The sequence below is a fragment of the Eschrichtius robustus genome, chromosome 6 (genome assembly GCF_028021215.1).
Source record: "Eschrichtius robustus isolate mEscRob2 chromosome 6, mEscRob2.pri, whole genome shotgun sequence".
Lineage (NCBI taxonomy): Eukaryota > Metazoa > Chordata > Mammalia > Artiodactyla > Eschrichtiidae > Eschrichtius > Eschrichtius robustus.
In genome coordinates this window covers 74,571,589-74,586,863 of record NC_090829.1, presented here as the reverse complement: position 1 = coordinate 74,586,863, position 15,275 = coordinate 74,571,589, and the positions used below count along the sequence as shown (strand labels likewise).

At 40.4% G+C, this 15,275-nt stretch overlaps 1 protein-coding gene across 5 annotated transcripts; it reads right to left on the bottom strand.

The window, feature by feature from the left end:
- Window positions 1-955: 955 nt before the first annotated feature.
- On the bottom strand, window positions 956-13,522 carry TM4SF19 (transmembrane 4 L six family member 19). Of its 5 annotated transcripts, none has more exons than XM_068546520.1 (9): window positions 13,304-13,522; window positions 11,896-11,995; window positions 10,476-10,557; window positions 9,642-9,749; window positions 7,361-7,562; window positions 6,877-6,954; window positions 4,710-4,879; window positions 4,275-4,458; window positions 956-1,039 (listed from the first exon to the last, which is right to left on the bottom strand). In XM_068546520.1, the coding sequence occupies exons 5-8, from the start codon at window positions 7,538-7,540 to the stop codon at window positions 4,278-4,280; spliced, it is 609 nt and encodes a 202-aa protein (XP_068402621.1). In that variant the 5' UTR covers window positions 7,541-7,562; window positions 9,642-9,749; window positions 10,476-10,557; window positions 11,896-11,995; window positions 13,304-13,522; the 3' UTR covers window positions 956-1,039; window positions 4,275-4,277. The 5 variants fall into 5 exon arrangements, with proteins under 5 accessions (XP_068402621.1, XP_068402618.1, XP_068402622.1 ...); XM_068546517.1 differs by having other exon boundaries at window positions 1,003-1,044; XM_068546521.1 differs by lacking the exon at window positions 11,896-11,995 and having other exon boundaries at window positions 1,003-1,044.
- Window positions 13,523-15,275: the final 1,753 nt, after the last annotated feature.

Below are 15,275 nucleotides of genomic sequence, written 5' to 3'. Positions count from 1 at the left end.
CCCAGCATCAGTAGATTAGCATTCTGCAATATTGGCAGAATTGATCAGTTGCAAAAAGAGACCATATGGCTCTCAAAATATGAAATATTATCTGGCCAGGCAAAACTATATATATAAAAAAAAAGATAACTAAGTGAAAAAATATATTATCGGGGCCTTTACAGAAAAAGTTTGCAGTGTCCTGCTCTAATCCATAACTGCCAACCTGCAGTTCCCCCAGCCTCACCACACTCCTGCTCCAGGGCAAAAGTCAGGAAGGAGCAGACTTAGGATGCCTTTCCTGCTTATGAGCACCAGTCCTGGTCCTGTTTTAGAAAGCTGTATTATCCTGCCAGCTTCAAAAACTAGGAAGAAATTCCCCCAACATGCATCCTGAACAAAGATCCCAAAACAGGAGAGAGGGAGGTGCTCTGCTTTCCACATTCCACACTGAAGGAGCTGTGGCATCACAGTTCTCCACCCACACCATCCTGTGTCTCCCCTTTTGAGCTTCTATTTCCTCTGCTGGGAAAATGCTTCCTTCCCTCTTTGCTGGGGTAACCATTTCAAGAATCAGTTCAGACATGACTGATGCCTTCCTTCATCTCTCACAGATCCTCTCCTTAGAGGTTCCTGGTTCCTTCAAGCTCTCATTACATCCTGGGTTGACCTCTAACATGGTCCCTACCATATGACATTCAAATTATTAGTAGATGAGTTTCCCTAATATGACCATGAGCTCTTCAAGGACAGGGCAGGGCCCAAGGGCAAGGACCATGTCTCAGTCATTTTTGAATTCACAGCATGCATGGCAGTGCCGAGCACACAGTGGACACTCAGTATATACCACTTATTGAACTGCACTGAACACTGGTGGATTAGTCAGCTCAGGCTGCCATAACAAAATACCACAGACCGGGTGACTTAAACAATGGAAATTTATTTTCTGGAGGCTGGAAATCCACGATCGAGGTGCCAACAAGGTTGGTTTCTACTGAGGCCTCTCTCCTTGGCTTGCAGATGGCTACCTTCTGGCTGTGTCTTCACATGGCCTTTTCCTCTGGGCTCCCATGGAGAGACAGATCTGGTATATCATCCATTTTCTTTTTCCCCACATCTCTTTAGCATATACTAAATTCTCACAAATATTTAGTTCTATCTCTGGGCTCCCTAGTCTGATGCATAAATTTGTCCATTTAATGTACTACACTGTTTGAACTATTGTAGGTTTATATTAGCTTTTACTATCTAGTAGAGTTAGTCCCACCTCACTGCCTTCTTCAGAAGTTTCCTGGCTGTCCAAGTTTGTTCATTATTCATGTGAACTTTAAAACCAGCTTATTCCATATCCTCTTCCACCAAATCTCGGTGATTTTATTCATCATGTTAAATTTATAGATTAGTTTAAGGGCCTTTATATTTTATGATGTTAAGTCTTCCTATCCAAGTTCATGGCATGCCTTTATATTTGTTCAAGTTTATTTTGTATCCTTTAGTAATATTTTAGTTTTCTTCAATAAGTATTTCACATTCTTGTTTTGTTGGTAACTAGGTTTTTTTTTTTCCTCTTTTGTTTCTAATGTAAACGGGAGTTCCCCATCTCCATACCTGTTAACTGCTTGCTGTTTGTATACATGAAGATTTTTGATTCTGTATATTTATTTTGTACCCAGACATTGTATGAAATTCTCTTATTGTTTGTAATATAATTTATTTGGGTGCACTAGATGTGTAATCATATTGTCTGAATATAATGATAACTTTACCTTCTTTCCTATTTTATATCTGTTAATTTCCTTTTGAATACTTGCTTGGGCTAATACCTCAAGAACAATATTAAATGATAGTGACAATAGTGTCATCATCTTATTTGCAACTTTAATGAGATTGTTTCTAGTATTCATTAGGCATGATGCTGACTTTTGAGTTGAGATAGATACGTTGTATTATGATAAGGAAGGACCTGTCTTTTCTCGTTTTCTTAAGAGTTTTATTAAGAATATATGTTGAATTTTATCAAATGCCTTTTCAGCATTTATGAAGAAAATCATTAGGATTTTTTCCTCCTTTATTAATATAGGTGACTAAACTTTCTGAAACTTAATCATGCTTTTATGCTGGAAATATACAATGTCATTTTTTTAGGTATAATTGACATATAACATTAGATTTATTTCAGGTGTAAAATATAATGATTTGATTTTTGTATATATTGCAAAATGATCACCACAATAAGTCTCATTAACATCTGGCACCATACATTAGTTACAAAAATTTTTTTTTTCTTGTGAAAGGGACTTTTAAGATCTATTCTCTTAGCAACTTTTAAGGATGCAATACAGTACTATTAACTATAGTCACCTTGTTGTACATTATATCCCCATGACTTAACTATTTTATAAGTGGAAGTTTGTACCTTTGACTCCCTTCACCCATTTCTCTCACTCCCCAGCCCCAGCTCTGGCAACCACTAGTCTGTCACTGTATCTATGAACTTGGTTTTGTTGCTATTGTTGTTTTAAATTCCACATGTAAGTGATATCATATGGTATTTGGCTTTCTCTGACTTATTTCACTTAGCATAATACCCTCTAGGTCCATCCATGTTGTCACAAATGGCAAGATTTCATTTTTCTTATGGCTGAAGAGTATTCCATTGTGTGTGTGAGTGTGTGTGTGTGTACCATATCTTCTTTATCCATTAATCCATTGATGGACACTTGGGTTGTTTCCGTGTCTTGGCTATTGAAAATAATGCTACAATGAACATGAGGGGGCAGATATCTTTTTGAACTAGTGTTTTTGTTTGCTTCAAATAAATACCTAGAAGTAGAATTGCTGGATCATATGGTAGTTCTTTTTTAATTTTTTGAGGAACCTCCGTACTGCTTGCCATACTTGTTGCACCAGTTTACATTCCCACCAACAGGGCACAAGGGTTCCTTTTTCTCCATATCCTCACCAACATTTGTTATTTCTTTCCTTTTTGATAATAGCCATTCTAACAAGTATAAGGTGATATCTCATTATGGTTTGGATTTGCATTTCCCTGATGATTAGTGATATTAAGCATCTTTTCATGTACTTGTTGTCTCATCCTCTTCTCATAAGGATGCCAGTCTTATTTGATTAGTGTCCCACTCTTATGACCCCATCTAACCTTAATTAGCTTCTTAAAGGTCCTATCTCCAAAGTCACATTGAGGGCTAGGGTTTCAACCTATGAATTTTGGGAGCACATAATTCAGTCCATTAAGCTAGTGAACTTGAATTTAGAAAGTAGGGGGTCAGGTATTGACTTTACCTGAACCTAATTGACTGCTTTTGGGCAGCAAGTCCATTATCCTCTAGGAGCCTCAACTTCATCTGTAACATGTGGCCAATTTTATGGGGCTTTTGAGAGGCTGAAATGAGATCATGGCTGGAGGACATTTTATGGACTATAAGTTCCTACACAATAATAATGATAATTATTTCTACTAATATATCATCTTGCAGTTTACAATGTGATTTTTTTAAATTAATTAATTTATTTGGCTGCATCAGGTCTTAGTTGCGGCACACGGGATCTTTTTGTTGCAGTGTGCCGGCTCTTCATTGCAGCGCGCGGGCTTCTCTAGTTGTGGTGCACAGGTTCTAGAGAGCGCGGGCTTAGTTGCCCCATGGCATGTAGGATCTTAGTTCCCTGACCAGGGATCAAACCCTTGTCCCCTGCATTAGAAGGCAGATTCTTAACCACTGGAAGTCCCTACAATGTGATTTAAAATGCATTGTATCATTCAACATAACATGCAAGGAATTATTATTGTCATTATTACTACATGACTACCTAAAAGGGAAATTTGTTTAAAATTCATACCCACTCTTGCAGAAAAGATTCAAGGCAGCTCATGATGAAAACACTCATATTTAAGAGGGAATTACCGGGACTTCCTTGGTGGCGCAGTGGTTAAGAATCTGCCTGCCAATGCAGGGGACACGGGTTCGAGCCCTGGTCCAGGAAGATCCCACGTGACGCACAACAGCTAAGCCCATGTGCCACAACTACTGAGCCTGTGCTCTAGAGCCTGCGAGCCACAACTACTGAGCCCACGTGCCACAACTACTGAAGCCAGTGCGCCTACAGCCCGTGCTCCACACCAAGAGGAGCCACTGCAGTGAGAAGCCTGCGCACCGCAACAAAGAGTAGCCCCCACTCGCCACAACTACAGAAAGCCTGCGTGGCAATGAAGACCCAACTCAGCCAAAAACAAATTAATTAATTAATTAATTAATTTTAAAAAAAGAGGGCGTTACCTGTTACTTCTCACAGAGGTTGCAGAAAAGGCCCAGGAAGCTGTTGATGAAATGAATGACCACCAGGAGAATCTGGAGGAGGCTGATGCACAGAAGGGCGGAGAAGAAGCACACGTGCCAAATGACAGCTTTAGAAGGCTCCAGGCAGACAGAGTTCCAGAGTGAATGGTCATACAAATAATTCCTATCCCCAAAAATAAGGAGACCAGGGGTTGGAATAAGTAAGAAAATCCCAGCAACCTTGTTAGAAACCTGGGTTCTCCCTCAGCTCTGGTCGTAGGACTAGACTTTTGAGGGTGACTATTGTTGTATTTGCAATTTTCTGAGCATCAGAGAAGCAAGATGCTAGAACGCATGACTAAAAGGAGTTTGTAGTCCATTTGTGTGTCTTTCTTTCTCTGAAGAGACTGCAAATCCAAGTTTCCATCCATTTACCTGTTATGCAGGTCTTTGAATGGGTAACCATGTTTCCAAGCCTGTGTCTGATTGAACGGTGAAACATCGAACATGCAAAAAGGACCATCTTTCAGGGCTACTCCAGAAGTGATAAAGCAAATCAAGGCTCCAAGAAAAGCCAGGCCACTTGACAGCAGAGCAGTAAGCATCTGCAGAAGGAGAGAAGAAACAGTGAGCCTGAGAGGGGGTCGTGACTTGTGGGCTGATCTGGACAAATCTAACTTCTCTGGTGCTCAGGCCTTCCCCAGTCATGGGGATGATCCTACCCACAGCACCTCCTTTAAAGCATAGTGAAGGTAGGGCTGGCTGATGAGGGGTCACTGGGTAGAGCCAGGAAGGGGTAGGAAAGAAGGAATGGAGAAGGGGGAGACACTGGCACCTGGTCCCAGCAGCAGGTTCAGCCTGATTCAGCAGGCTCTTCAGAGCTTCTCAGCAGATTGGCATCAAAAACTTTGTCACTCAGACTGCAGTCAGTCTCTGGCTTAAAGGATCAGACTGGTTATCGCAAGCCCCCCTCTGACCCTTTTAAAAGAAAGCTGTATTTTTTCAAAAGTTCCAAGCTGCCATCCCTGATTCCTCTCTTTCTCAGATCAAGCATGAAAGGAAGGAAGGGAGGAAGAGGGGAAAGAAGGAAGAAAAGGAGGGAGGGAGGGAGGTAGGGAGGCAGAGACAGAGAGAAATTACAGTCAACTCTGAAATGACTCTAGTTCTGTCATTGTACTTTTCTAGTCTGTGCACCACTCATTTCCTTCCCAAAAGACAGCAATGTGTTTATTTCCTTGGCAGGATTCTAACTTCCAGATTGGTTTCTTTCTCAGGATACTAGATTTTTTTTTCTCCTTCCCCCAAAACACATATTTTAAAATTTTAAATAAAACATATATGTGTGTGTGTGTGTGTGTGTGTGTGTGTGTGTGTGTGTATATATATATATATATATATATATATATATATATATATATATATATACATATACACAGTTTTTATACAGAATCAGAGTCATTTTCCCACTGATGTCAAACTGGTTTAGAACTCGAGAGGGGCCGCAGAAAGCTGTGTAGTAAGTTTTGACTCTAAGTTAAAAGATTCAAGATGAATTAGTCTGACATAAGCCTAGGACAGAGGTTCTCAAAATGTGGTCCCTGTCCCAGCAACATCACATCACCTGGAAACTTGTTAGAAATGTAAATTTCCCCCCCCTCCCCATCTTGCTCCACCCCAGACCTACAGAGTCAGAAACTCTGGGGGTGGGGTCCAGCAATCTGTGTTTTAACAAACGCCGCAGGGATTCTGATGCACACATTCAAGTCTGAGAACCACTTGCCTAGGGGAAAACCAGACATGACTGAGAACAGATAGTGAATGAAATGTGTGGGTGTTTATATTTAATTCTTTAACATATAATTCTGAATCAGCAGGGTTCCCACCCAACATGTGGGCTGTAGATATCAAAGCAGGATGCAGAGTTACTGTAAAAAGACCACAAATTCATGTGTCTGAGACTGAATGAGCAATATATCTTATACATTTATGTACTGAGATTTTTCAAATATATATATAGATGTTGCTGTAATTAATAAAGTGCAAATTTATTCTGGGCCTCAGCTTCATTACCTGTAAAATGGAGAGGTTAGACTAGAATCTAGTCATCAGATGTTCTCTGGAGAATCTTTCAGCTCCAAGAAAAATTAAGAAAAATAGCCAGGAAATTTTCTATCAATGACACATGACTACAATGTACATAACTCATGTCCATATTGTTCAATAGGCTAAAACTAATAAGAATAGTTCATGTATAGCTGAATCGCTTTGCTATATAGCAGAAATTAACAGGACGTTGTAAACTATACATCAATAAAATAAAAAAGAACAATTCCTCACATGTGTGTAGACATTTATGGTTCATTAAGCACTTCCTCCCTGGACTTGATCCTGTTAACTTTCATTTTACAGAAGGATCTGAGATACAGAAAACTTGTCCAAAAGCTTAGGGTTTTTAGACCCTTAGAGAGGTACGGTCAGGACCTGACTTCAAAGCCCAAGACTTCAAAGCCCAAGACTGAAATTGTCTCTTTATCACTCTGCCTCTAAAGTAATAGAATGTGGGGACATTCTAGGTATTAGAAGAGTGGAATCGGATGCTTACACTTCGGCAGGGCCCACTCTTACTGAAGCAGCCATATCTCCAGCCCGTCAAGGAGATGAGGGTAGCTGCAGTGAGAACCTGGGGGAAGAGGGAAGAGTGTTAAAAAGAGACTGGGTAATTTACATCTCTAGCTGCCACCTGTGGCTGTTGAAATAGAGTGGTTAGACATCTCACATGGACTTAATTACCCTACCTTTCCCAGAGGGCTTGGCGTAGACTGTCGAGACCCAGTTTTGGATGACTAGCCTGATGTGACTCTATGGATGGCAACGTTCACACCAAGCCTGCCTAGTCCAAAATTCAGCAACATTTGACCAGTCTTCCTAGAGACTTCTATCCCTTGGAGCTGCTATAGACCCCACAGTCAGCTTATTAGTTCAAGCTTTTTGTCAAGGAATCAAAACACTCCCCCCACCCCCACCTCGCTGCTCCACCCCTAAGGGGCACTTTGGGAGTTCACACCCAGGGAACCCCAGACACTTACCATGAGGCCTCCTCCCCAGAGCCCAGAGCCCAGCATGGCATGCCTGCCAATGAGGCCCCTCAACAGGTAGGTCACATCCCAGTTAGGAAAGAGGAGCACTGTGTTGGCTGCAGCAGCAAACAGGGCTGTAGTCCCGAGGCTCAGCCCCAGTATTTGGGAGCAGGTCCGTGAGCATGCCATCACACAGAGAGAGGACAGTGTCCTGGAACCAATGGAAAGAGGGTCATGGTAGCTCTGTTACTGGGAGCTGGTGGGTAGGGGAAACCCCAGGAGCATAGGGTGGGGAGGGGGAAATAGACCAGAGGCACTGTCACCTCCTAGGGTCAGATCAAGAAGAGCCAAAGAACTTGCTTAAAAACTCTGCATATTATAAATATTTCCCAATGGATGGGATTAATTGCTCCATTTTCTGCCAGCTCCCACTCACACGCACACACGCACACACACACGCACACACACACACATACACACACTCCTCATCCCATCATAATTTGCTTGTACCTCTATTAAAGCCAGTGATTATTTCTACTTGATACAGAAAAACAAAATTTTAAAGGTGTCATCCTCTTGCTTTAAAACACGTCATTTTAAAGATGTCTGCTGTTACCACTTCCATTCAACATTGTACAGGAGGTCCTTTCCAGTGCAATAAGAAAATAAAAAGCAGCAAAAAGCCACAGGTATGAAAGAAAGAAGTAAGAATATCATTATTCACAGTAACATGATTATCTGTGTAGAAAATTGTAAGGAATCTATCAAAAAGTTAATAGGTGAGTTTAGCAAGGTTACCGAATAAAAAATTAAATATACAAAAATTCTATTGTATTTCTATATACAAACAATGATAAATTATAAAAGTTAAAAAACAATATCATTTACAATAGCATAAAAATAGAAAATACTTATGGATAAATTTAACAAAATCTGTGCAAGACCTGTACACTAAAAATTATAAAACATTACTGAGAAAAATTAAAGAAGACCCAAATAAATGGAGAGATATACCATGTTCATGAATCAAAAGGCTCAATATCAGTGCAATCTCAGTCAAAATCCTAGCAGCGTTCTGTCGTAGAAACTGACAAGCTGAATCTAAATTTACATGGAAATGCAAAAGACCTAGATTTTTCAAAACAATTTGGAAAAGAAGACCAAAGTTGCAGGGCTTACATCATGTGATGTTAAGACATTACAAAGCTACAGTAATCAAGACAGCGAAGTAATGGTGTATACAGACATGCAGACCACTGGAACAGACTAGAGAATTCAGAAATAGAGCTATACAAATAGGATCAAATGATTTTTGAAAAAGATGGTATTTTAGTGGGAAAAGGAGAGTTTCTTCAACAAATGATGCTGGAACAATCCATATGCAAAACAAAAATATATACTTTGCCTATTACTGCAAACACTATTCAATAATTAACTTGAAATGGACCATGGATCTAAACCGAATAAAAATTTTACAAGAAAACAACAGAGAAAATCATTGGGATTTTCGGTTAGATAAAGATTTATTATATAGAATACAAAGTACAACCTATAAAAAGTGATGAACTAAACTACTTCAAAATTAAAATTTTGCTCTTCAAAAGACACCGTTAAGGAAATGAAGAGACAAAACACAGGCTGGGAGTAAATATTCACAATATATATTTTGTAAATATGTATGTGAATGTGACCACATATACATCTGACAAAGGATTTGTATCTAGAATACATAAAGAATTCTTAAGACTCTACCATAAGAAGACAAACAACTGAGGGACTTCACTGGCGGTGCAGCGGTTAAGACTCCACAATCCCAGTGCAGGGGGCCCAGGTTCAATCCCTGGTCAGGGAACTAGATCTCACATGCATGCTGCAACTAAGGAACCTGCGAGCTGTGACTAAGGAGCACGCCTGCCGCAACTAAGACCCAGCGCAACCAAATAAATAAAATAATGTAAAAAAAAAAAAAAAAGAAGGCAAACAATGGTTTTTAAAAACGGGAAAACGATGTGAACAGACTCTTCATTTCATCTCACAAAAGAAAAGCTATATGGATGACAACTAAGAACACGAAAAGACACTCAACATCATTAACATAGGGGAGTGCAAATTAAAACCAAAATAAGATCCTACTACATACCCACTGGAATTGTTACAGTTAAAAAGTTGGACTATACCAAGTGTTGGTGAGGATGTGGAACAACTAGAAGTCTCATAGATATGTGATGAGAATGCAAATGGTACAGCCACTTTGGAAATAAGCTTGGCAGTTTCTTAAACAGTCACTTACCAAATGATCAAGTAATTCCACTTCTATATATTTATCCAAGAGACATGAAAACACATGTTCACACAAAGACTTGTACTTGAATGTCCATAGGAGCTTTATTCATAATAACTAAAAATTAGAAACATGGAAACAACCTAAGTGTCCACCAACAGATGAATGAGTGAACAAAATATATATATACATACATATATACATATATATATATATATATATATATATGTATATATATATATATATGTGCAATGGAATATTATTCAGCCATAAAAAGAATGAAGTTCTGTTACATGCTGCAACATGAATGAAGCACGACAACATTATGCTAAATGAAATAAGCCAGACACTAAAGGACAAATATGTATGATTCTACTTATATGAAATGTCCAGAATAGGCAAATTCACAGAAACAGAAAGTAGATTAGAGGTTACTAGGGACTGAGGGGAAGGGGGAATGGGGAGTTATTGTTTAATGTTTACAGAGTTTCTGTTTGGGGGTAATGAAAAAGTTTTGGAAACAGGTAATGGTAATATATAGTTACACAACATTGTGAATGTAATTAATGCCACTGAGTTGTACACTTTAATATGGTTAAAATAACAAGCTTTAAGTTATATATATTTTACCACAATAAAAAATCAATTAAAAATGAGAAATACAAAAAAGTGAGAAATAACTCAAATGTTCATCAATAGGTGAATAGATAAACTGTGGTATATCCATACAATGAGTACTACTACTAGGCAATAAAAAACAATAAACTACTGATACATGCAACAACATGGATGAATCTCAACATCATGCTAAATGAAAGAAGCCAGAAACAAAAGACTACTCACTGTATGATTCTGTTTATATGAAATTATAAACACTAGAAAAGGCAGAACTAGTGACAGGAAGCAGATCAGTGGTTGCCAGGGGCTGAGAATAGAAGAGGGGATTAATGTAAGTACATAAGGAAACTTTTTGAGGTGATAAAAATGTTCTATACCTAGATTCTGATGAATATACAACTATATGTATATTGACAAAACTCATCAAACTACTCTTAAAATTGGTGAATTTTATTGTATTTTAATTATATATCAATAAAATTGATTACAAATTAAAATGTCATGTCTCGATAGGTTGTAAAATGCCTCCTCCACACCTTTACTTATAGCCATTTCTCCCTTTTAAATTTTCACTGATCTGTGAACTTTTTCTTTTTTAATATGAATTAGAATAGGACTAGTAATATTTGGGTAGACTCATGTCAGTGTGGATCTGAAAAAAATCAGTACCATGACATCCCCAAGAAGTGGTTTGTTGCCACTTTGCAATTCAGTTACATGTCTGGCTCAGCTTAAGGCTCTTGACGCTCCCCTCCTAACACACAGCTTTGCCCATAACCAGAAAATATGTATAGATCAAAGCCGCCACCTCAATCTCTCTTTTACAAATATACATACACCTACATATATAATGAAATATTTCAGAGTTAAAGAATTAAGCATAATGTATATAATATATTTGCTCTTGCTAGTTGTGTGGAATAATTGAACAACACCTATGTAAACACAACTGGTTTACAAAATAGATTCTTACCACTAACACTATTGAAGCCCCAGGTGTGCCCTCTCTATCATCTTCCTGTACTCCTTCCTGGGAACGACTATCCTAAATTTCGATTTTATCATACATTTTTAAAAACGGTTTTACAATTTATGAACTTAATTAAAAAACAAACAAACTTGATTAGCCTAGGTTTTTTTTGTTTGTCCAGACTTCAGCTTATATAGAGACTGGTGTTAGACACAGCACTGAGCAGGCCATTTGGTTGGGGCAGGAAAGGGGGTGCTCTTGTCCTGCCCGCCCCTACCCCCTTTCCCCAGCCTCCTCAGCCCTTGGTGACATTTGCTTACCTAATCTCAGAGCCCAAACTCATCTCAGCTGCTCCTCCCAGCAGGGAACTTTCTGACGCAATTGCTAATATTTTAGTGGGATGAGTTGCCTCCACCGTGTGCCCTCTCCACAGGGTATTTGCTCTCTAAGCCATGTTTCTGAAACGGTGAATAAAATAACTCATTCCTGATGAAAGGGAGTTCGGGTCTCTGTGGAGGGGGGCACACGCTGGAGGAGTTGGGGGTAGGATATGGAGGAAGAGTGGCCCTTACTCCAAGGATACAAGGGGCCTGGAGGGAAGAGGGGGCACCAGGAATCAGGAGGGTTGGTCTGTCCCTTCCCCTGCCCCCTCCCCCAGGGGCCCACCACAGAGACCTCTTTTCCTGAAGTGTCCTCCAAGCCGGTATGGTACCGGCTGCTTCCTCCACAGGTCCTCAGGGTGAGAAGCCTGCTCCGCTGTCAGCGGGCCGGGCATCTGTATGATAACAACACCCCCAAACAGGTTGTGATGCAGCCTCCCTCCCCAGACCTTCCTGCCATTGAGACCTGAGCTCTCAGTGTGTGTCCAGGGTGTTAGCAAGTAACGACTTTAACCCACATGCCTCTCAGATGACTGACATTTTGTCAGGGGCCCAAGAAAGGACTGGTGTGTGGTTGGACATTGAGGCACACTCTAGACCACCGGCTGGAAGAACCTTTTGTTCAGGAATGCCTTCAGCCTCCTTTGAATCGTTCCACCTATGAGTAAGGCCTGTCTAGACAATAGATCACCGACATGAACCTCCCCACCCCGACAATCTCTTCTTTGGAAATTATTCTTATCAGGAAAGAGTTTTAGAAGGGAGACTAAAAGATATGAACGTGCAGAGGGAAAACTAAGTTGAGCATGGCCTTTGGGATGAGTGGGATTCAGAGAATCCTGGCTGTCCTACTAATCTGCTAAAAGCACTTGCTGTGCTGCTGCATCCAAGAGGGCTGTGGCTCAGTTGGAGTTTCACTTCCTCCCCTTGATTTGTTCCCCTAGAAATCACAACATTCTGAGAAATGCTTCCACAAATGTGAGCCAGGAGATTAGCAAAGAGTTTGGCTAATTTGATATCTGAAGAGACAAGCAGGATCATAAGGTAAAACCTTACAACCAGGCTTTAAGGGGGCCCTGTTCTAACCTGAGATCCTGGCTGGGTGAACAAATCATTACCTAGATGTCTGGGCAACAGTTTAAGTGATCAGCTGAGTCATATAGAGGAAGAGACTTTAAATTCTGTGTGTCTCTCTACCTAACTCATCACCTAGCCAGACCTTTATCATTCTTTCATCAGTCAAATATTTATTGTGACCACTATCTGCCAGGCACTATTCACTCTGGTGAACCAGAGACAGACTCTTCTCTTGAGGAACTTAAAGTCTGGTGGGGACACTAACCAGGCAATGAGCAAGTGTGGAGCAGAACGGTCCAGCTGAAGGTGTGATGGAAGCACTGGAGGATTGCCTAATCCTATCTGCAGAAGCAAGGCGGAGCCTCCTGGAAGGAGTGTTGTCCGAGCTAAAACCTGACAACAAGGCATTAGACGGGCAAAGTTGGGAAGGGAAAAGTATTCTAAGCATCTGTAAAGGCCTGAAGTTGATAGACTGAGGCAAAGAGATGTTAAACAAATTTCCTGAAGTCACACAGCTGCTCGGTGGCTGAGCCAGATCTCCTTTGAGTTGGAAGTTTGTGCTCTTAACTGCTAGACCAAACTATTCCCTGGCCATCCCCTCACTGGGCCCTTCCATTTCTGCTTACCTGCATCCGGTGGCAAGAATCAGGATGGGAGAGAAAGAACCTGGAGAAGGGCTCTGTGTTCAGAGTGGGCCTGAACTCCTGTGGCCTCAGCTGGAACTCCTGCAGGTTTGGACGGGAGGCTTCTCTTTCAGGACTCCTACAGAGGGCCAGAGAGGCGCTATTTATATGTGGAAGTCACTCAGGCGTGTGTGTGTGTGTGTGTGTGTGTGTGTGGGCATGCATGCCCGCACACTGCTGCCCACAGGCCTGCAACAAAGGAGCTTTCCTCTTCCTGAAGAGCCCTCTCCTGATGACCCACCATCTACTCATTTTCATGTGACCCTAAGAAAGGAACCAGGAAGCATGGCCTCGTGAGCTAAAATGCCATGAGTCAGAGGATGCACCCATGAGAAATACCTTATCCTCCTTTCTTTCCCAAGCAGCAGCACTTTTTCACACACTACCAGCCCGTATCTGTTTCGCTCATTGCAGAGTTTGGGCTCTTTGGAAAAACAGCACCAAGCAGGGCAGCCATCATTTTTTCCTTATCATCTTCCTTATTTTGCTCTTAGCTGTGGTCCCTTTAATAGCTTTCTAACTTTTTTGTTCAAGCTCTAGGCCACCATCATCTGTACCACCATTTTAATGATACTGAAATGAGAGTGTCTGCTGTAAGATAAGCCATTGAGCTGGGAACAGAAATACCTTCTAAAATCTGAGCATTCTGTCATCTGGCATTCTGTCATCAAATCATTCTAATTGCCTAACTATGAAATGTTCTAACAGACACTGCAAATAAAATCCTTTTTGCTAAGCTGAGAAGAAAAGAGAGGACTAACCCAGGAGAGGCATCTTGTATCTTATTTAATTCTCAGAATAAACTTGTGAGGTAGGCATTATTTTATAAATGATAAACCAAGGCCCAGATTATTACCGAGGCTCAGTGAACTACCTAAGTTCACATAGCTAATAGGTATTTGTAGCAGAAGTTGAGACCCAGGTCTCTTAGGTGCCAAAGCACCATAGTACTGCCTCCAAAAAGATAGTTGGAATCTGGGTTGGGAAAAAAAAAATCTCAAGCATCAATATGTGGGGCTGTAGAGTGTAGAGTTAGATGACATAGGATCATTTTCCTTCAACTTCACTCACTGTTACTCTGAGCAAGTCAAATTTCTCTGGGCTATAATCTCTTTAGCTGCATGATGAAGCTAACCTAGTATTTATTTTACTTGCTTTAGGTCTGTTGTAAGGATCTAATGAGATAGTTTGTAAATGTGTTTTATAAGGTGAATAAATGTTTCTTCTTAATATAAAGCTTGTGAGCCCTCGCCTAGTAGCCTCTATCAAAATTCAATTCTCTGGGGAGATACAAGAATTCATTTGGGCTCTAAATGATTCCCTTTTATGATGAAAATGAAAACTGGATCCTATTTTTTTTTTTGAATTTCATTTTATTTTTTATACAGCAGGTTCTTATTAGTCACCCATTTTATACACATCAGTGTATACATGTCAATCCCAATTGCCCAATTCATACCACCACCACCACCACCCGCCCCCGCCGCTTTCCCCCCTTGGTGTCCATGTTTGTTCTCTACATCTGTGTCTCAATTTCTGCCCTGCAAACCAGTTCATCTGTACCATTTTTCTAGGTTCCACATATATGCGTTAATATACGATATTTGTTTTTCTCTTTCTGACTTACTTCACTCTGTATGACAGTCTCCAGATCCATCCACGTCTCTACAAATGACCCAATTTCGTTCCTTTTTGTGACTGAGTAATATTCCATTGTATATATGTACCACAACTTCTTTATCCATTCATCTGTCGATGAGCATTTAGGCTGCTTCCATGACCTGGCTATTGTAAATAGTGCTGCAATGAACATTGGGGTGCATGTGTCTTTTTGAATTACAGTTTTCTCTGGGTATATGCCCAGTAGTGGGTCATATGGTAATTCTATATTTAGTTTTTTAAGGAACCTCCATAC